Genomic DNA, 21,541 nt, shown 5'->3' on the forward strand with positions numbered 1-21,541 from the left:
CATTTCCTTGTCAGTGGGCAAATGTACAAAGTCAGCAGAGGATCAAATAATTTTTTCCCTCACTGTATGTTCTCTGCCTTGAGTTATTTATAAAATTAATAAGGGAGAGGTTAAAAAAAGTCTTTTAAAATATTGAAGTATTCACAGCTGAATTCAGGCATCACAAAGACCCATGGTTTACATTATATATGCAAAAGACAATGTGTTCAGTTTTTTGTGCTATCTAGCTACCTATTCCTACCTAGCATGCTGAAATGATAACCAGAAACAAGTTACCTTGTTTTATTGCAATTAATATAACAAAGTTGTGTTGCCTTTTGTTATCAGAAAAATAGCACAGATGCATTGCTACCTCTCTTTTTTGCCAGATGTAACTCTTTAGCATACAGGATTCACAACATACTTCTGCTGGTCCTGATGGGATGTGCAGATGTAATTGGGAAGAGATGGTCCCTCAAATAACCTGGCTCCTCATACCCTATGAAGGGCTTTAAAGGTTAAAACCAGCACCATGAACTGGACTTGACAACCAATGCAGCAGGCAGAGCAAAGGTGCAATGGGTACCACTCTAGTGGCAGATAACTGCCCATGCAGCTGAAGCTTCTGGATACTATTCAAGGACAGCCCCATTATAGTAGTCCACCTGGGAAGTGACCAGAGCATAAGTGATCATGTGCAGAACCTTGTGATCCTGGAACAGGTGCAACTGCTACACAACACAATGTTTTGCAATGGCTCATCTGCTCTAGAATGGCCATCTGCTCTAGAATGGCCATCTGCTCTTTGAGCAGGAGTTGTGAATCTAGAAGGACTATGACGTTATGCACAGGGTCCATTATGAGGTACTGCAACACCATGTAGTACTAAAGATGGCATAGTCCCAGAACTGGCAGACCCCAAATCCAGAGCCATTTAGGCTTGCCAGAGTTCAGTTAAAGCTGTTCCCCATTCAGCTCCTAGGCTCTGGGATAAGCATCAACAGCACTGATTAATTTATGAGGGACAGAGATGTATAAATAAATAGGGTATTATCAACATATTGATAATACCTTACCCATGACAATGGATGAGCTCATTCAGTAATCTTATGTAGATGTTAAATATGAAAGGAGAGAGCATCGACCCTTATGTGACACCTCATACAATAAAATGCAACATATAGTCAATTGGAAAACACAACTGAAACAGGAAAGTCTACAATTAGATTCTTTTACTTCATTCCACCCATTCTATTTATAATGAATTTCAAAAAAAACAAAGTTTGGGTTTGGACAATGTATTTTTTCAAAACCTCTAAGCTAAATGATGGCCAATATTTACTGAAAGCAAGAACAAAAAATGTGAGTGTCAAAGAAAAATAGTAAGAGAAAATCATACAATTGCTAATGTATGGAAGAAATTAAATCAAAGCAAGGCATAATGTGAAATCTTCAAACTTTTCTCAGTATAGGTAAAATTTCTGTTTTAGAAATAAGAAAAAAATAAAACTAGAAAAAAACAGAAATTGCTAATACTGTGCCTCAATTAAAAAAAAAGTTTACACAACAATTTTTTGAGACAAAGTATGTACTATCAACCTTGCTCTTTTGACAAAATGAAATGATGAAAATACAAAGTTCAAAACACATAAGTTTCCTTACAATGTTGATAGTTTTGTCTGTTTTCATTAATTTCTGCCTGCCTGCTTTCTCCTGAACAAGAACAATTAAGAGTTCATGTAGCTGCATTTGCGGAAAAATTAGAAATGTTTCTATAAAATAATGTTTATAACTATAATGTGACTAAAGTATATATTCAAGTCAAATTACCTGTCCTGCCTCCTCAACAACAACAGCAACAACTCCCCTGAAAAACAAGTTTTCCCCATTGCTTCTTTCTCTTTGCTTGGAAATTTTACAATGCAAAATACAATCTACTTATTTATCTAATTAATTCCTATATGAAAATAAGACTAATTGAAGATATACTTTCAGACTAAGCATGTGTTGTATCAGACAACTATTTGTTGTTGTTGTTAATTGCGAAGTCGTGTCCGACCCATCGCGACCCCATGGACAACGTTCCTCCAGGTCTTCCTGTCCTCTACCATCTTCTGGAGTCATTTAAGTTCACACCTACTGCTTCAATGCTCCATCCAGCCACCTCATTCTCTGCCGTCTCCTTCTTCTATTGCCCTCAATCTTTCCCAGCATTAAGCCCTTCTCCAGTAAATCCTTCCTTCTCATTAGGTGGCCAAAGTATTTGAGTTTCAACTTCAGGATCTGGCCTTCTAAAGAGCAGTCGGGGTTGATCTCTTCTAGGACTGACCGGTTTGAACGCCTTGCAGTCCAAGGGACTCGCAGGAGTCTTCTCCAGCACCATAGTTCAAAGGCCTCAATTCTTTGGCGCTCAGCCTTTCTTATGGTCCAACTTTCACAACCATACATTGCAACTGGGAAAACCATGGCCTGGACTATACGCACTTTTGTTGGCAGGGTGATGTCTCTGCTTTTTAGGATACTGTCTAGATTTGCCATAGCTTTCCTCCCCAGGAGCAAGCGTCTTTTAATTTCTTGGCTGCAGTCCCCATCTGAGGTGATCTTGGAGCCCAGAAAAATAAAATCTGTCACTACCTCCATTTCTTCCCCATCTATTTGCCAGGAATTGAGAGGGCCGGATGCCATGATTTTGGTTTTCTTAATGTTGAGTTTCAAGCCAACTTTTGCACTCTCCTTCTTCACCCGCATCAAGAGGCTCTTTAGTTCCTCTTCACTTTCTGCCATTAGAGTGGTATCATCTGCATATCTTAGGTTGTTGATATTTCTCCCGGCAATCTTAATTCCAACTTTTGATTCATCTAGCCCTGCCTTTCTCATGATGTGCTCTGCATATAAGTTAAATAGGCAGGGCGACAGTATACAGCCTTGCCGGACTCCTTTTCCAATTTTGAACCAATCAGTGGTTCCGTGTCCAGTTCTCACTGTTGCTTCTTGACCCGCATATAGGTTTCTCAAGAGACAAATGAGATGGTCTGGTACTCCCATCTCTTTAAGAACTTGCCACAATTTGTTGTGATCCACACAATCAAAGGCTTTTGCATAGTCAATGAAGCAGAAGTAGATGTTTTTCTGGAACTCCCTAGCTTTCTCCATGATCCAGCGTATGTTGGCAATTTGATCTCTAGTTCCTCCAGACAACTATAGGTCTGACAATATTCAATAACAATAATTAAAATCTTGATGATTTATGTATGATAAACTACTGTTATCAGATTTCACTAGACGTTTTGTTTGCCACTAATAGAACATTTTATAATCCCCTGAAGATTATGATCCTACAAGGCAAATGTCTGTATTAGAGCATAATAATATTGTCATGTTTAAATTATGTGGATTTATATATAATTTTTTTGATTGAGCATATTTGTTTCTTTAAAGCTTTTTATAGCATTACAATACATATATAATTTTATATTATGTAATAAAGAAATCCAAATATGAAAATACATACCTTGAATGACTATCACTCTGAAAAATGAAGAAATAAAGTAAGTTTAGTAAATTACATTTATATTTAATTAGAAAACATTCATAGAGTGAACATAACTCTAGAACCAGTTTGAAAAAAAATACTGAACATATACCATTTAAATAAGATTAATAGCAAGGACTGTCTGAGCAGTGGAAGAAAGTCTCCACGATGCCCAATGATATCTTTTTACTTAAAAAAATAATATAATGAAATACTTCTTGGCTCAAAGCAAAGCACTTTTTTCAGAGTTTTCCAATCCAAAGTTAGTTTGCCATATAGCTCTAAAAGTCATTATTTAAAGTACCTAGGCCCAAAGTATCCTTAAAATTTAGAACTCTAGTTAACTTGAATTTTTTTTCCATGATGGTGCATATTGTAGTACTGAATAGCAATAGACAGGTCACATGCCTGGCAGATCCCAGTGCAGACAGGGAAGATCTCTGACAGTTCACCTTTGATGTAAGTTACTGTTCTTTTTTTGAGCTACATGATTTTTTATGGCCAGTGCTTTCCAAAACTGGTTTGATACATACTGTCAAAGGAAGCCATAAAGTCAGTAAATACTATGATGAGTAATTTGCCACATCAATCATTCTTCCACAATTTGTAGTATCAAGTATCTGGTCATAGGAAGCCTGGTTTTGATAGAACTCCAGCCCATTTGTTGTTTTTTGTATTTGAAGATGAATTACTGGCATGAATAGCAATAGCACTTAAACTTATATACCGCTTCATAGCCCTCTCTAAGCGGTTTATAGAATCACCATATTGCCCCCAACAATCTGGGTCCTCATTTTACTGACCTCAGAAGGATGGAAGGCTGAGTCAACCCTGAGCTGGTGAAACTCGAACTGCCAAACTGCTGGCAGCTGTCAGTCAGCAGAAGTAACTTGCAGTACTGCATTCTAACCACTGCGCCATCAGGGCTCATTGCCATCAGGGCTCATATCTTACTATAGACTGAGGGTAGATTAATTCCATGGTAGGTTTTTCATTTATGGTGTCTCCTTTTTTTTAAAGTTGGGGAATATAATGGCTTGTTTCCATGTGTTGGCTCTAATGCCCAAATCAACTGAATTAGCAAGCACAGTTGCCATAGTCATCTCCTGAATTAGTATTATTATAATAAGATTTTTATCCTGCCTTTTAAAAATGCACATTTTGATCAATTCAAGACAACAAATATTTTTATTTATCAAATAAAAATTGATAAATTTTCCCTTATCACAAGAAATTATTCTGAGTAGCGTACATCATTAATTAAAAGAATAAATAGTAAATGTTCTATGTTACACACACATACAACAGATAGACAGACGGACAATATAAAAAAAGTAAAAACATAGAAGACAGGAATATTAAATGCAATAGTAGAGCCATACCCAAAACTCCTATCTTTTATTCAAGGTGGGCTGAGAGAGTATCTGGCCCAAAGTCACCAATCTCCTGGGTTCTAGGCCAGCATCTAAACCAAGCTGGCTCTCAATTCTGTATTTACACTTGTTTTTTATTTATATTCTTTGGCATCATACCTAATTACATAAGTTTGTGGTTTTAATTCAAATTTTATTTAAGATTTTTTGATGCTTCAGTATATTTCTTTCTAATATGTCCAGAAATACTGCATGCCATGATAACTATGAGAGTTATGATAATAAGCACTTCTACTATGATGATATAGATCCATTGACTGGAACGAAGAGACGTATGCAATAAGTTTTGAATTTGAACTATCCATATTTCAGGCCATCTCCATGTTAAAAGTGCTTTGAACATGAAATAATTACATTTTTAGTGCAACATAGTATGTTTTAAACTTAAAATATTCTTCCAAGGCTTAAATTATTATTTGGCATTCAAAATTGGGGAGTCTCAATTCTGAAATGGGACATTTTCAATTTCAAGTGATTCATTTCAGAACATTTTGTGCATCCCTAAAACCTCTTCACAATCTGTTCTAAGACACTATAATTCTGGTCCAGATGGTATGATAAGGATTGCCAACAAAAGGAAACAGGATAAAAGTATGTGATTTTTTTTTTTTTAAAGAACAGCACTCCTGGGCCTTATATGGGAAAAATGATATTTCCTGATTTAATTCTTATCCCAAGAAAGTTAATCAGATAAGCACATTTGACTATACTATTGACAAAATACTGTAGAGCTAGATATTTGGTTGTCTTATATATTTGTTTAATTATCTTTTCTAATTTATGGTATATAGAATAAAAATACTTGACTTAAGTTAACTCATTATCCATAATAAGGTTAGATTAAAAATTAATCCCCCTTTATGGATTACTGCCTTGTCGTGGCGAAGGGGCTTGCGTAACTCAATGAAGCTATAAGCTATGCCGTGCAGGGCCACCCAAGATGGACAGGTTATAGCAGAGAGTTCTGACAAAATGTGATCCACTGGAGAAGGAAATGGCAAACCACTCCAGTATCTTTGCCATGAAAACCCCATGGACAGTACTAAAAGGCAAAAAGATATGACGCTGGAAGATGAGCCCCTCAGGTCAGGAAGGTGTCCAATATGCTACTGGGGAAGAGCAGAGGGCTAGTACTAGTAGCGCCAGAAAGAATGAAGCGACTGGGCCAAAGCCGAAAGGACGCTCAGCTGTGGATATATCTGGTGGTGAAAGGAAAGTCCGATGCTGTAAAGATTTTTTCTCCATAGGAACCTGGAATGTAAGATCCATGAATCAAGGCAAGCTAGACGTAGTCAAAAAAGAGATGACAAGACTGAACATCGACATCTTAGGAATCAGCGAACTAAAATGGACAGGAATGGGTGAATTTAACTCAGATGACCATCAGGTATACTACTGTGGGCAAGAATCCCTCAGAAGAAATGGAGTAGCCTTCATAGTCAATAAAAGAATAGGAAAAGCAATACTGGGATACAATCCCCAAAATGACAGAATGATCTCAATTCGAATCCAAGGCAAACCATTCAATATCACAATAGTCCAAATCTATGCCCCAACCACTGGTGCTGAAGAGGATGAAATTGACCGGTTCTATGAAGCCCTACAGCACCTTATAGAATTAACACCAAAAAATGATGTCCTTATCATCATGGGGGATTGGAATGCTAAGGTAGGAAGCCAAAAGATAACCGGAATAACAGGCAAGTTTGGCCTTGGAGTACAAAATGAAGCAGGGCACAGGCTAATAGAATTTTGTCAAGAGAATACGATGGTCATAACAAACACTCTTTTCCAACAACCCAAGAGACGGCTCTACACATGGACATCACCAGACGGTCAACATAGAAATCAGATTGACTATGTGCTCTGCAGCCAAAGATGGAGAAGCTCTATACAGTCAGTAAAAACAAGACCAGGAGCTGACTGTGGCTCAGATCATGAGCTTCTCGTTGCAAAATTTAGGCTTAAATTGAAAAAAGTAGGGAAAAGCACTAGGCCACTCAGGTATGAACTAAATCATATTCCTGATGAATATACAGTAGAGGTGACAAATAGATTTAAGGAATTAGATCTGATAGACAGAGTGCCTGAAGAACTATGGATGGAAGTTCGCAACATTGTACAAGAGGTAGCAACTAAAACCATCCCAAAGAAAAAGAAATGCAAGAAAGCAAAATGGCTGTCTGAGGAAGCTTTGCAAATAGCTGAGGAAAGAAGGGAAGCGAAAGGCAAAGGAGAAAGAGAAAGATACACCCAATTGAATGCAGAATTCCAGAGAGTAGCTAGAAGAGATAAGAATGCCTTCTTAAATGAACAGTGCAAAGAAATAGAAGAAAACAACAGAATAGGGAGGACCAGAGATCTCTTCAAGAAAATTGGAGATATGAAGGGAACGTTTCATGCAAAGATGGGCATGATAAAGGACCAAAATGGCAGAGACCTAACAGAGGCAGAAGAGATTAAGAAGAGATGGCAAAACTACACAGAAGAACTATACAAGAATGAGCTTAACATCCCAGATAACCACAATGAGATGGTCATTGACCTCGAACCAGACATCCTAGAATGTGAAGTGAAATGGGCCTTAGAAAATCTGAGCAACAACAAAGCTAGTGGAGGTGACAGTATTCCAGCTGAGCTATTCAAAATCTTAAAAGACGATGCAGTAAAAGTGCTACACTCAATTTGCCAGCAAATTTGGAAAACTCAACAGTGGCCACAGGATTGGAAAAGGTCAGTTTACATTCCAATTCCAAAGAAAGGCAATGCCAAAGAATGTTCAAACTATCGCACCATTGCACTCATTTCACATGCTAGTAAAGTTATGCTTAAAATCCTACAAGCTAGACTCCAGCAGTATGTGGATCGAGAACTACCAGAAGTACAGGCAGGATTTCGAAGAGGCAGAGGAACTAGAGATCAAATTGCCAACATACGCTGGATCATGGAGAAAGCTAGGGAGTTCCAGAAAAACATCTACTTCTGCTTCATTGACTATGCAAAAGCCTTTGATTGTGTGGATCACAACAAATTGTGGCAAGTTCTTAAAGAGATGGGAATACCAGACCATCTTATTTGTCTCTTGAGAAACCTATATGCGGGTCAAGAAGCAACAGTGAGAACTGGACACGGAACCACTGATTGGTTCAAAATTGGAAAAGGAGTCTGGCAAGGCTGTATACTGTCGCCCTGCCTATTTAACTTGTATGCAGAGCACATCATGAGAGAGGCAGAGCTAGATGAATCAAAAGTTGGAATTAAGATTGCCGGGAGAAATATCAACAACCTAAGATATGCAGATGATACCACTCTAATGGCAGAAAGTGAAGAGGAACTAAAGAGCCTCTTGATGCGGGTGAAGAAGGAGAGTGCAAAAGTTGGCTTGAAACTCAACATTAAGAAAACCAAAATCATGGCATCCGGCCCTCTCAATTCCTGGCAAATAGATGGGGAAGAAATGGAGGTAGTGACAGATTTTATTTTTCTGGGCTCCAAGATCACCTCAGATGGGGACTGCAGCCAAGAAATTAAAAGACGCTTGCTCCTGGGGAGGAAAGCTATGGCAAATCTAGACAGCATACTAAAAAGCAGAGACATCACCCTGCCAACAAAAGTGCGTATAGTCCAGGCCATGGTTTTCCCAGTTGCAATGTATGGCTGTGAAAGTTGGACCATAAGAAAGGCTGAGCGCAAAAGAATTGAGGCCTTTGAACTATGGTGCTGGAGAAGACTCCTGCGAGTCCCTTGGACTGCAAGGCGTTCAAACCGGTCAGTCCTAGAAGAGATCAACCCCGACTGCTCTTTAGAAGGCCAGATCCTGAAGTTGAAACTCAAATACTTTGGCCACCTAATGAGAAGGAAGGACTCACTGGAAAAGGGCCTAATGCTGGGAAAGATTGAGGGCAATAGAAGAAGGGGACGACAGAGAATGAGATGGCTGGATGGAGTCACTGAAGCAGTAGGTGTGAACTTAAATGGTCTCCAGAAGATGGTAGAGGACAGGAAGACCTGGAGGAACGTTGTCCATGGGGTCGCGATGGGTCGGACACGACTTCGCAATTAACAACAACAAAAAATTAATCAATTAACCAATTATTCATAATAAAGTTAGAAATTTAAAAAAGAAACAGAATATACATAGTCCTCAACTTAAGATCACAATTGAGCTGAAAATTTCTTTTCCTAAGTGAGTTTTGCCCTATTTTACAACCTTTCTTGCCACAGTTATTAATAAATCATTGCAGTTTTTAAATTAGTAACATGGTTATTAAGTGAATCTGGATTGCACATTGACTTTGTCACAAGGTTGCAAAAGGTGATCACATGACCCCAGGACACTATAAATGTCATATACATGAGTCAGTTGCCAAGCGTGTGAATTTTGAACACATGACTGGGAATTGTGCAATGGCTGCAAATGTGAAAAACAGTCATAAGTCAGCTTTTTCAGTGTCTTTATAACTTTTAACGGTCACTAAGCAAACTGTTGTAAATCGAGGACCACCTTATTTGCAGCGCAACACAACACAGCTTTGTCTATTCTGTTCATATACTGGTTTGGTATGAATGCAGGAGGCACACTTTTATTTGATAAACACTTTAGGAAAAATACAGGATTTTATATTTTATGTAAGGAGAATAAAAATTACCTGTGCTTCTTTTTTATTTGTTCCTTCTTCTGAATCAGACAAGTGTTCTTGTTCATTTTCATCACTCTAACAGAGAAAATTCATTGAGATTAATTCACATTTTATCTGAAAAGTAGAGGATATTGAAGTGGCCTGTCCTAACCAATATTTGTAGCTTGAACACTTTTTCTAATACATTTTCTTTCTGCAAAAAGTTTAAAATTGGTCTCTTTTCTTGCTTGTAAGACAATTTACAGTACAATTTGCAACCTTTTTTAAAATCTACATTACATTTTATGTACAAATTGTGGTGTACTAGCAATATTCTATATTTGTCATCTCGCTTTCTTACAAGTTATATTAGTTAATTTAATTATTTATCCTCATTATTGTAACATTTGACATAATTTATTTTATCAGGCATATAATCCATAATTTAAACTCATTTTTAATAAAATATACAAATTCACTAGTCAGTGAATTATTATTCAGATTTCATTAACACTGGAATGTACTACGTTGATTGTTAGCAGAATGAACATTTCTGCATGAATAGATTTAATGTTCCATGCAGTTTTCAATGTGTCATTCAGATCTGGTTCAGACTGTTGGAAGACTCTCCAGAGCAGATATTTGAGGCATAAGGAAAACACAGCTGAGAAAATTATGTCATGTGAATGCAGGATTTAATAGAACTCATGATAAATGTATATAAATGTTAAGGTGATCCAAACTCATATTTAGAATGTTTGTTACTACATTAATATCTAAGCAGCTCAGTTTTGTCCAAAAAATCTTACTCAACTGAGCATTTTCTATTGCACATAAATTTACTATACTATATATAATTCATAATGAAAATAAATATATCTTCTGCCTCTCTAAGCTTCAGTCCTATAATTTGCAACAATTCACCCTTATCACATTACGTTACAACTAATACCACATCTTTTAGAATAACTTTTTTATATTGTTAAATAATGTTTTAAAGTCACACTTATATAAGGCAATGGCTACCAACCAAATTAAACATTACTTGAAAAATTGTATAATTTAAGGGTTGCTCATATAAGAACTATCACTTGCAAGTAGATGGATGATCAACAGTTAAACTACTTTACAGATGTGGAATTGATCACTGGATATAATCATATTACTCTGAATATGGACATCACAACATAATGCACATTACATACAATATCTCATGTTGTAACATTTACTAGAAAATATCCAAGTCTTCTAAATTGTTTCAAAATGCATATTTAGGGATAAGCTTAATGTAATCTCACATCTTGAGTCCAAAAAGAAACTCCTGTTGATCTTCGTTTTTCTCTTGGCCGCCGTCTTTCTCTTATCGATTTTGTTTGAGATTTATCTTCTTCCCTTTCTTCTTCCTTTTTGTCTGTTTCTACATAAGTAGTAATTGTTAATGATTTAAAGACGTACTGAAAGCATTCTAACACATAACTTCTATTGCAGTTCCTGAAACCAAGACAGCATCCTATTTTATGAAAGAATATTTAAATGTTTTTGATAAAAATATATAGTTTTTGACACCCCATTATTCTTATTATTTATAATTCTTCATTTTAGCTAATTCTATCTTCACCTCAGTGTAATAATGTATATTTTTAATCTTGGAAATCAAAGTCTAACGTATTTGCATACATCATAACATTTACAAACACAAATTCATTAAAGCATCCAGAGCACACTTATTTAGATAAGTATTTGTTTAGCCAGAAGCATCAAGATTTAGCGTGCAACAGACTCTTTGGAGAAAGATTTGCATTTAAGCTAGTTAGATCTGCTTTCTTTTCTATGCACTTTTCACAAAATAATAAAGATCCATTGGTAAAAATAAATTTAAGATAATAACAAAATCAAATCTTAACTTTCAAACTGATTGTTCAGCTTCAAAATGCTTTTATTAACTTGTACAGTAATTATTAAGCATGGCTGCACAAAGCACATTACATTCCTTTGCCATCATGCATTTTATAAGTGTCTTTACCCTTGAATTAATTTAAGAAATGATAAACATCCAGGTACTTGTTTATTTCAGTGTTCCAGTCTTCAGGGCTGAAAAATGAATCTATGTTAAGGTAACACAATACTTAGCTTCAGCCACAATCTAAAATGCTTTAAAAAAAAGTTCCCACTACTTGCCTGAATTAAAATTTGAAGTCTATGGCAACTGATGGAAACTAGGAATAAATTTATATTTGATCTATTGGATGCAATTAAAAATATTTTAATGAAAAAAGTATCCTAGCCCGTAACGCTGCAAGATTTCTATATGCTTTATTAGTTATTCATTAACCTCTCTGATAATATTTTGAAGGATAGTTGTTTTATTGATAATGAAAAGAAAGCAAGAAAAAGAAATTGGAGAAAATTTACCTCTTTCATTTTCTTTTGCTGCACTTCTTGAGTAAGCAGAAGTTATACCTATAATGCTATTTGGTCTATTCAATTGACTTGAAGAATTAGAAGTGGCTACTGAAGAAGCTGATGAAGCAACTGAAGATGTAGTTCTATAACGATGATATGGCTTGTCAATAAAAAAAATCAACATCAGTTTTGAAATATCAGAATAGGCACATTTATCAAAATCATTCTCATACTGTTTTAGAATCACCATAATATTTATTCACACATTTTAAAAATATAAAATACCTCTTCTAATGTTCGTGCATATCTTTGCCTGTAATCATCATCTTTAGTTTCAGATTCTTTCTTTTCTTCCTGTTTTTCTTTGTCTTGTTTTTCTTTTTCTTCTTTTTCTTTTTCTTCATTCTCTTGTTCTCTAGTTCGTGTAGTACGACTTCTACCAATTGTTTTTTCAGCTTCCTGGAGATCAGTTAATGTGACACCCTAGAAAAGAATCATCCCTAATGTTAACTTATTATCTTTATCCTATTTAATGTATTTTGATTTTCAAGCACTATTATGAAGGTTTTTTAAATTAATAATTAATGACATTCCAGGGATCTCTCTCTCTCTCTCTCTCTCTTTCTGATATAAATACTAGAAGCATCTATATTGTATAACAATTAAGGATACACATTTGTGAAAAATACTAGAATGCCATTAATGATTCAGGATATTCATATTTTAATACAATTCATAATTTTTTTCATTTATATTAATCCTGTATTTTGTGCACAGTATACGTAGCTAAATTCAAAGAAACACTGTAATGTGAATATGAATAATGTTATTTAATTAGAACATCATGATTGATTTTACATGGCTTTACATGGATTTGTGTTTTACTTCATAAATATCTATATTTTAATCCATTGTATTTACACAGCTCATAAAGTCCAGCAATCATAAAATACAAATCAGTTAAAAGAAAGATATATGTCCCTAACCTGATTTTATGAGGGAAAACCCAAGGGAAGACAAGAAAGTGGGTAGAAACTATACAAGGGATCCCAATGAAAGAAGGAAATAGGTTGTCCCCAGAAATTGGCTTATTAAAATTAATAATATTTAATGAAGAATAATGGAGAGCCAGTTTGGTCTAATAGCTATGGTATCGGGCTAAAACCCTGCTTTAGACATGAAAGCAAGTTGTGTGACTTTGGGCCAGCCACTTTCTCTCAGCCCTACTCACTTCACAGGGTTATTGTTGTGGGAAAAATAGAAGGAGGAGGGAGTATTAAATATGTTTGTCACCTTGAGTTATTTATAAAAAATAATGGATTAAAAACAAACAAATAAATAAATCTGAAATGAATGTAAGCCTTAAAAAGAAAAATATTCCTTGTCCCTATACTAAATCGTGTGTAACTTTTTTTCCTATTCCATAGCCAGCTTGCTGACTGGTAAGCAGAAAGAGCAGGTACATAAAACTTGGAGACTTGGGTCTTGGTAGTAAATAACTAATCTTTTTTATGTAGAACAGGAGGAAAGCTCCCATGCTCTGACAAGGGCTTCTAATGTGGCGACCAAACGGCAACTTTCCCTCCTCTGCCTCATCTTCTAACTGTGTCTTAAGGCTTTCAGTGGCTATGTAGCCAGGAAGCCAATTCAAAAGTCACCATACAAAGCAAGCAAGTTTAATGAAATTATGGAAAATAAGCACATTTTCCTGCTAGTTTTAAAGAAAAGGATAATCAAATGAAAATCAGAACCTCTTCTCAATGATACTCTTACGACAGGCTGCTGGAAAGAAAGGTAATTCTTTCTAAAAGAACATAATACAAAATATTGAAAAAAAGGAGCGCAGCTAGTATGCAAAATCAAGTGCTTTAAAATACAATTAGAACTATTTCTGCTAGCTATTCCCTCCTGCTCTAAATTTCATTATGGAGGGCTTTTTAAAAAAATCACAGCAGTACTAGCCAATTTCATCATCTTTCAACTCTTCTATTTTACAAAGGCATCCTTTTCTGTAATTGGGTAAAATCTCAGCAACTATTCCTTGAATGTGGCTACTGAAACTAAGGCAAAGTTTAGAAAAAAGATGATAAAATTTTGTCAAAATAAAAATATGATTAATATGGTAAGACCAATATACTAGGGGAGAATAAATGTAACTCAGACTTGAACTGTGGAGTCCTTGATGCTTTCTGAGCTTGTTTGTTTGCTTGCAGACTTTTTGTGATCAGTTTAGATCAGGGATCCCCAACCCCCGGTCCGTGGACCAGTACCGGGCCATGACATGCCAGCAACCCGTCTGCACAAATAAGCAAAGCCCCATTCGCGAGATGTAGGCAACACACAAAACCACGCATCCTCCGGTCTATGGAAAAACCTCTCTCCATGGAACCGGTCCCTGGTGTCCAAAAGGTTGGGGACCTCTGGTCTAGATAATATCTTCAGTGCTATGCAGTGCAATGAACATATCTATTCTGATAATGAAATGTCTGTGGGCAAACAACTAGCCCACAAAGCACCAAGGACTCGACAAACAGCACATTTCCAGTTCACTATAAAATGTCATCACTTCTTTATATACTGTATATTCTGGCAGAATCTAAAAAATACAAAACACCCAATACTACCATTTTGTGAGATGGTTATAAGATACCAAAGATTGATGTACCTGTGTGGATCTTCTGGATTGCCTCGCTTGTCTTGATCTAGCTTTTCTTTGGGATTCTGATTCTTCATCCCGAACTGGAGTGAGGTATGACCTGGAATGAAAGATCTGCTAAGTAATACTCAGTATAAAATAATTAAACTTTTGGATATCACTCTCTCTCACACACAGACAAAATTCCTTAAGTTTCTTGATTAAATAATCTAAGGCTGCAAATGCTTATGTTGCATTTCTAATTCTTGAACCTGAAAGGACATTTGCATGATAAGTAACCACACGTGCTTAGCTCAATACACTATTTTTATTCCTAAGTACTATAAAAATAATTTACAAGAAGTCCTCAACTTACAACCACAATTGAGACCAGCATTTCTGTTGTTAAGCAAGGCAATTGTTAAGTGAGTCACATCCAATTTTACAACCTTTTTTGCCATAGTTAAATGAATCACCTGCAGTTAATAATGGTTGTTAAGCAAATCTGATTCCCCATTGACTTTGCTTGCGGTAAACTGATTGGGAAGGTCACAAATGGTGATCATATGACCCTGAGATACTGCAACCATCATTAATACCTGCCAAATACTTGAATTTTGAACAAATGACCGGGGGGATGCTGCAAGGGTTGTAAGTATGTGTACTGGTTTTAAATCTCTTTTTCCAGTGCTGTTCTAACTTCAAACAGTTGTTAAATGAATGTTTGTAAATCAAGGCTACCCATTTATACCCAGACAACTTTAAACTGCTGCTATTTTGTATGAATGTGATATCGTATCCAGTCTTACAAGAAGATAAGACACCTGCAACACAACATAATTTATTAACAAATAAAAATACTTTGAAAATTAAAAACTTAGATTATTTGATTCTGTGAATTGTTCAAATACATTTTGACATGCTAGTGAGAGCGATGAACAAATCAAATGCCTAGATTTTGAACTTACTTGCTTTTTAAGTCTTTCTTTTACATTAAGTGACTTTTTACATATAAAAAGCTTGGAACAGAAAGTCATTATATGTATCATGCATTTAACCTTACGTATATATTACATAACAACTGAGTTTCCATTATCTTTTTTAAATGAAAGTTATTGCTTCGTAAGTTTTGTGTTGGGAAACCATGCTGGCTCAGGAATTCTGGAAGTTGAAGTCCACGAGTCATAAAAGAGCCAAGGTTGCCTACCCCTGAGCTAGAAGATGAGGCTACTATCTTCAAGATAGTTAACATAGAAAAAAGATTGCTTGTGGGCAGGTAACTTTTCAACCATCAGAAAATTTATGTAATAATTCTATCAGTTTCACACATGATTCTGGAAAGTTGTTTAAGTAACAACTATACAGTTTATTATGTTTTAAAATTAATGTTTATTAATTAACACTGCTTATTTAAAAATATACTATAAACTTAACTATTTTAAAAAAAATCTTCCTCAAACTTTACTAATTTTAATATTCTTATACAAACTACCAAGTTAACTCTATACAGCTACCATAACACTTTATGCCTTTTATTGGAAATCACACAGGATTTTCATTTTAAATGGATAGCAAACTAAGTAACCATCACTGTCAAAAATCATGTCATATTTTAAGAACCTGTGATACAATTTAATTCAACTTCTAAATAATAAAGGATTATGATAAAAATTATGCTTATAGTTTATTATGACTTATTCATAATTTACTGTCCACTAGAGTTAATTTTTGAACTTTGATTTGATATTAATAATAGTTTAAAAATCTCATTAATATTTAGGATTGATTTAATATTACCTTGAAATGTTCAATTTATTGAAGCTGGAGAATCTTTTATCTTCTTGTTGTTTTTCTATTTATTTATTTATTTATTTATTGCATTTCTATTTGATAGTGTTTTTAAACAGCTACTAAATAAATAAATCTTCTCTTATAAAGGATAAATAAATTCTTCTCAAAAATCTACAAATAATGAAGAGCCATGACAATGGAAACATTAAATGCCACTCATTATCTTAAATTCAAAATTTGCAATGAGTTATAGAAAGTACAAATAACCTGGACTTCCAGTTTTGCATGGTAGCAACCAATCGCGAGCTTGCGGTTTTCCACACACCCGTAGCGAATTTCGCCATGCCAGGGGACCCTAAATGTATCTAAGTTGCCCCGGGGAGGCGGCGAAGAAGAAGGGTGTCCCGGCAATTCTGGAATGGTGGTGGTCATTCTGTTCGACTTGGGAAAGCCTTCTAACCCGACAGGAGAAAGGCTGGCTATACTTCACTGACCAGCCCAAGCTACTTGCAACCGGAGTCCAAAAGTACTAATCAGCACAACAGTGAAACTGGGTGAGGACTTTGATCTTCTCTTCTCTTTTCTATTCTATATTTAATTTCCTGGAAAAGATCCCCAAGAAGCAAATACCTCTGAAAGGGAAGGAGGGGGATTTCCGCCACACCCTTATACTAACGGAAGCGGCGAATTAAACTTTTTATGGACGATCAAAATATATGGTAGTGAAATAAATATAAAACCTGAAATTTAAAACTTAAATTTGGATAAATCTAAAATTGTTGAATGGTTAAGACTCTCATTCTAAGACAATTGTTCATTTTGGAAACTGAAAAACAAATAGATGCTGACACCTAGTGGTGGATGAAGACTATGACAGCTATGACTTTCATTATAGGACTTGGCAAAACTGGGAAAAGCTAATCTGTGTTTGTGACCTTCAAAGCCTTAACAAAGAACAGCTGTGATAAAAAAAGATAATAATGTGGGCTGTAGACAAAGAGAGAATTATAAACTTCAGGAAAAAAAAATCTTTTTTGAACTCTTTGGATTACAAGTATCTATCTAACCGGGACTCTAAAGCTATTTGCAGAGAAAAGAAAAGAGAAAAACTTAAATTCTTGGCCATCATGGATCAGAGACATGTAGAAAGAACATATGAAGAAAACATAAATACTCCTCAGGAGGAGATATATAGTATACTGCAATTAATTCAAACAACAATGATTTTAAATCACAAAGAAATCCAAAGTAACTTTGAAAATATAAATCAATCTATTTCAAAGTTAACTCTACAACAAAAAAATTCTCAGAAAACAACAGAAAAGGAACAGATAAAAGAGATAAGTGGACACAAAATTGAGAAGAGAGACTTAAAGATGGAACTTAACAAAACAAGGAAACATGATTTAATCCTAGTGGAAAAAAATTCACAAGAATTGGAAAAAACAATTTATCCCTTAAGACTACAAAATTAATCCGAAGACAAGAAAACAGATTGGATACAATGGACTGTAGAGATGTCAGGAACATCGGAGAGAAAGGAAATGATAAGAAAAGTGGAGAGAAAGAAAAAGAAAAAGATTTTCAACAAACGTGGAAAGGCAAAAGCCCTGTAAAAAGACATTTCACCTGATTTACTTTTCATATCTACAGTAACATTTATGAACATATGGAAAGACCTTTCAACTCAGCAAAATACATTGATCAAGAAAGAAACTGGGCAAAGGAAAAAGACTAAAGTGGAAATCAAGAAAATAGATGATGGCACCTACCAGAGAGAATATTTAAAAAAGAAACATTTGTTGGAATATGGTTAAAGAAATAGAAAAGATTTGGGGTGTGTGTGTGTGTGTGTGTATGTATGTATGTATGTATATATATACACACACACACACACACATAAATAAGGTGAGCACCAGGGGGATAAAACTATAAAAGTTTAATTTAATTTAAAAACGTCAAGCTTTCGCCGTCACCTGCCGGCATCCTCAGGGCTTAAAACGCCAGGGAGTGAGAGAATCTCTTATAAGCAAGCCAAAGTCTGCGCCCGGCTCCTTGATCTCGTCATCGGACCTAATTGGTTGGATTGTGCTCCGGTGACTCGTTTCTTCCTGCACCCCTTTTTTTCGCGTGTGTCCTCGTTTGCCTTCTTTTCTTTGAGCCCTAAAGTAGGTGGAGCAACCTCCTTGTCTCTCTGATTGTCTCTGTTCTCTCCCTCGGGTTTATCTAGTGGTTTGCATTTCTCCTTCTCCTTCTCCCAATCCACATTTGCACGACTATTCTCTCTCTGAATGTTTTCCCTTTCATCCCTAGTACCTCCCCCTTGTGCCCAACTGCTGTCAAGATGGTCACATGTACCACTCTGGGTTAACTGAGGTGTGGTAGTAAGCTGGGATGATTCAATAAGTTGTTTGTCTATGCAGCCAGTCTCATAGATGCGGCCAAACCCAGTTAACATGCTCCCTCCCCTTTCTTTCGTCTCCTGCGCTCTTTTTCCCCGTGTTATAAACAAAGGTCTCGGTCTGGGGGGAGGTGGGGTTACGATCCTTCCGAACGTCACAGCATTCCTCTTCCATCCCCCTCCTCGCTCCGTTGCCTCTCATTCTTGCGTGCCTGTGACAAGGATCTTTGGAGTCGATGGGTGCTGTTGATGTGAGGCGCGGTAGGCTGATCCCGCAAGCTCCGCCCTCTCGCGCATTCCTCCATCCAGGTTCGCTCTTCTCTCCGCTCTCCAGAGTGTCCATCGACTCGCAGTCACTCCTAGAGCTATCCCACACCCCATACATCCCCAACTCGGTCGGCATTATAGAACGGAGGGGTCGTCCCATCTTCTTTGGATCGATCGTCCTATTCCTCTCGAGCCGTAGATGAGATGTTGGTTTTAACAATCCCCCCCCCATCTCCGTCTATATTGCCTTCTGCCGTATCAATTGGAAAGTCCCTGGTGTTCATAGTATGGGGATTCTGGGTTTTAGTTTTTATCGCCCTCCTGGTCTTTTGGGAGCGCGTCAACATTGTGGGGGTGGTGGGGGTTCTCAGACGTTGTTCTTCATCCTCTGGGTTGTCCACGACTAGTCGGGGGGTTGGCATGTTCTCCTTGGTTTTTCCACTAGGTCTGCCGTCGGGCCGTCGGTAACAGGATGGGTAACTGGCCGCACTCCATGATCTTAATGTCAAGTGTGCAGAGCAGAGGTCAATGTGTCGATTAATGGAGTTACTATTGGAAAGCCATGCCTCTTTAAGAAGGCGGCCTCCCTTTGTACTGTCACTTGCCAAGACGCATACCTCATTAAAATTAAAGTGGTGGCCCAATTCCGCCATGTGAACCCATATCTGGGAGTGCTGCTCGCCCCTTTTCACTGCTAGTCTGTGCTCATGGACCCTAGTCTTCACTCGTTTTGAAGTCTCCCCAACATAGTTACATGGGCAGTCCATACAATCGATCCTATATATGGCTGCCGATCTTTCCATGCTGGGGAGCGGGTCCTTGGGGCACATGATGGCGGCCCGTAGCGTTTGGTTGGGTCTATGTGCTACCTTTATGTTATACGGCGCCAAAATTCTCGCAGTAGCCTCTGAGACATTGCAGATATAGGGGAGGGTGACACGTGTTGTCTGTGGCACTAGTTCACGGGGTGGTGGGTTGCTCCGAGATTCCGATGGTATACTAAACCGATTAATGAATCTTACCGGGTACCCATTGCACCTACATACTTGGAAAAGGTGGTTTCTTTCTTCTTTCTTTGCTTTGGCAGTACTGCAATGTGACTCTACTCGTTTGAATAGAGTTCTGACGCAACTGACCTTATGGGCTGTCGGATGGTTACTCTCAAAATGGAGAATCCTGTCCGTACAAGTTGCTTTTCGGTATACCTTGGTGGTCAAAGATCCATCCAGTTGGTGTTGGACTAATACATCTAAGAATGCCAATACGCCCTGATTTTCCTCCTCCATGGTGAACTGGATGTCTGGGTATACCGAATTCAAAATACCCATAAAGTCAGTCTTGTGCTGCTTCTTGATGACTACAAACGTGTCGTCCACATAGCGGGCCCAAAATTTTGGTTGGTACTGGGCCATCGCTATGTGTTCCAAACGTTGGAGCACCACCTCTGCTATTACACTGGAGATCGGAGACCCCATTGGTGTTCCCTTAATTTGTTCAAATATAGTGCCCTGAAAGGTGAAGTAGGTCTTTAAGCAGACTCCCACCAGTTTAATAAGATCCTCCATCTGGAGGGAGTCCTGATGTTGTTCTTGGTCTCCTTGATTCAACCGGTCTTTAAGGACTGTAACCGCAAGGTCCTGCGGGATGGAAGTGAACAGGGAGACCACATCAAAAGAGACCATGAGTTCGTCTTCCTCCACCCTCAGGGCTCTAATTCTATTCAGAAATTCGTCTGCCGATCTCACAGTGGTGTTATTATTACTGGCCAAGTGGCAGATACGTACGCTCAGCCACTTGGCCAATTCCGAGGTAGGGGTGCCCCTGAATGCGACAATAGGGCGGAGGGGGACGCTGGGTTTGTGTATCTTGGGCAGCCCATAGAACCTGGCAAGAGCCGAGTCGCCAGGGCGTACCCTTCTCAGCACATCCTCCCCCATCCTCCTATTCCATTTTAAGTCATCAAGAAGCTTGTTGATACAGTTTCTAAGAGTAGTGGTGGGATCTTTATTCACTACTCTATATGCAGTACTGTCATTGAGCAATTCAAGTGCCTTGTTTATATATATCTCCTTGTCCATGACAACAGTTGCCCTCCCCTTATCCGCTGGAAGTATGACAATGGTGTCATCTTTTTTAAGTTGGCTCAGGGCTTCCCTTTCACTCCCAGATAGTGTTTGGTAGCGTCTGTGGTTCATTATAAGGCCTGTGACTTGTTCTCTAATAGAACTCCTGACCTCTTCCCCTGCTCCGATATGGTATAAGGCAGGCTCTAATGCTGCTATGAAGTCAAGGGTGTCCGCCTCTGCAAGATTATGGCCCACATCCCGTTGTAATAGGGAAAGTTGTGACTGGGTTAATGTTTTAGTAGACAAATTGCATACCACTCTTCTTGATGAGGTGCTGTTGTGGGAGTCACGTAGCAGGTACATTCTCCTTAGGAATGTCTATGTCATATAATGAGTTGTTTGTTCCGTAGCTTGT

General features: G+C 37.4%; 1 protein-coding gene across 3 annotated transcripts in view; it reads right to left on the bottom strand.

Annotated features, from left to right (window-relative positions):
- The window catches only part of PPP1R12A (protein phosphatase 1 regulatory subunit 12A), a 178,786-nt gene that overhangs the window by 18,130 nt on the left and 139,115 nt on the right, over window positions 1–21,541 (bottom strand). For all 3 annotated transcript variants that reach the window (XM_039362939.1, XM_039362940.1, XM_039362938.1), the window contains exons 14-19: window positions 14,632–14,722; window positions 12,252–12,449; window positions 11,976–12,126; window positions 10,862–10,980; window positions 9,594–9,659; window positions 3,491–3,507 (exon numbers count right to left, since the gene is read on the bottom strand). In XM_039362939.1, coding sequence (XP_039218873.1) covers window positions 3,491–3,507; window positions 9,594–9,659; window positions 10,862–10,980; window positions 11,976–12,126; window positions 12,252–12,449; window positions 14,632–14,722 — 642 coding nt within the window. The remainder of the gene's footprint in view (window positions 1–3,490; window positions 3,508–9,593; window positions 9,660–10,861; window positions 10,981–11,975; window positions 12,127–12,251; window positions 12,450–14,631; window positions 14,723–21,541) is intronic.

The sequence above is a fragment of the Crotalus tigris genome, unplaced genomic scaffold, assembly GCF_016545835.1.
Source record: "Crotalus tigris isolate CLP2741 ecotype Arizona unplaced genomic scaffold, ASM1654583v1 scf7180000019496.3020429, whole genome shotgun sequence".
NCBI lineage: Eukaryota > Metazoa > Chordata > Lepidosauria > Squamata > Viperidae > Crotalus > Crotalus tigris.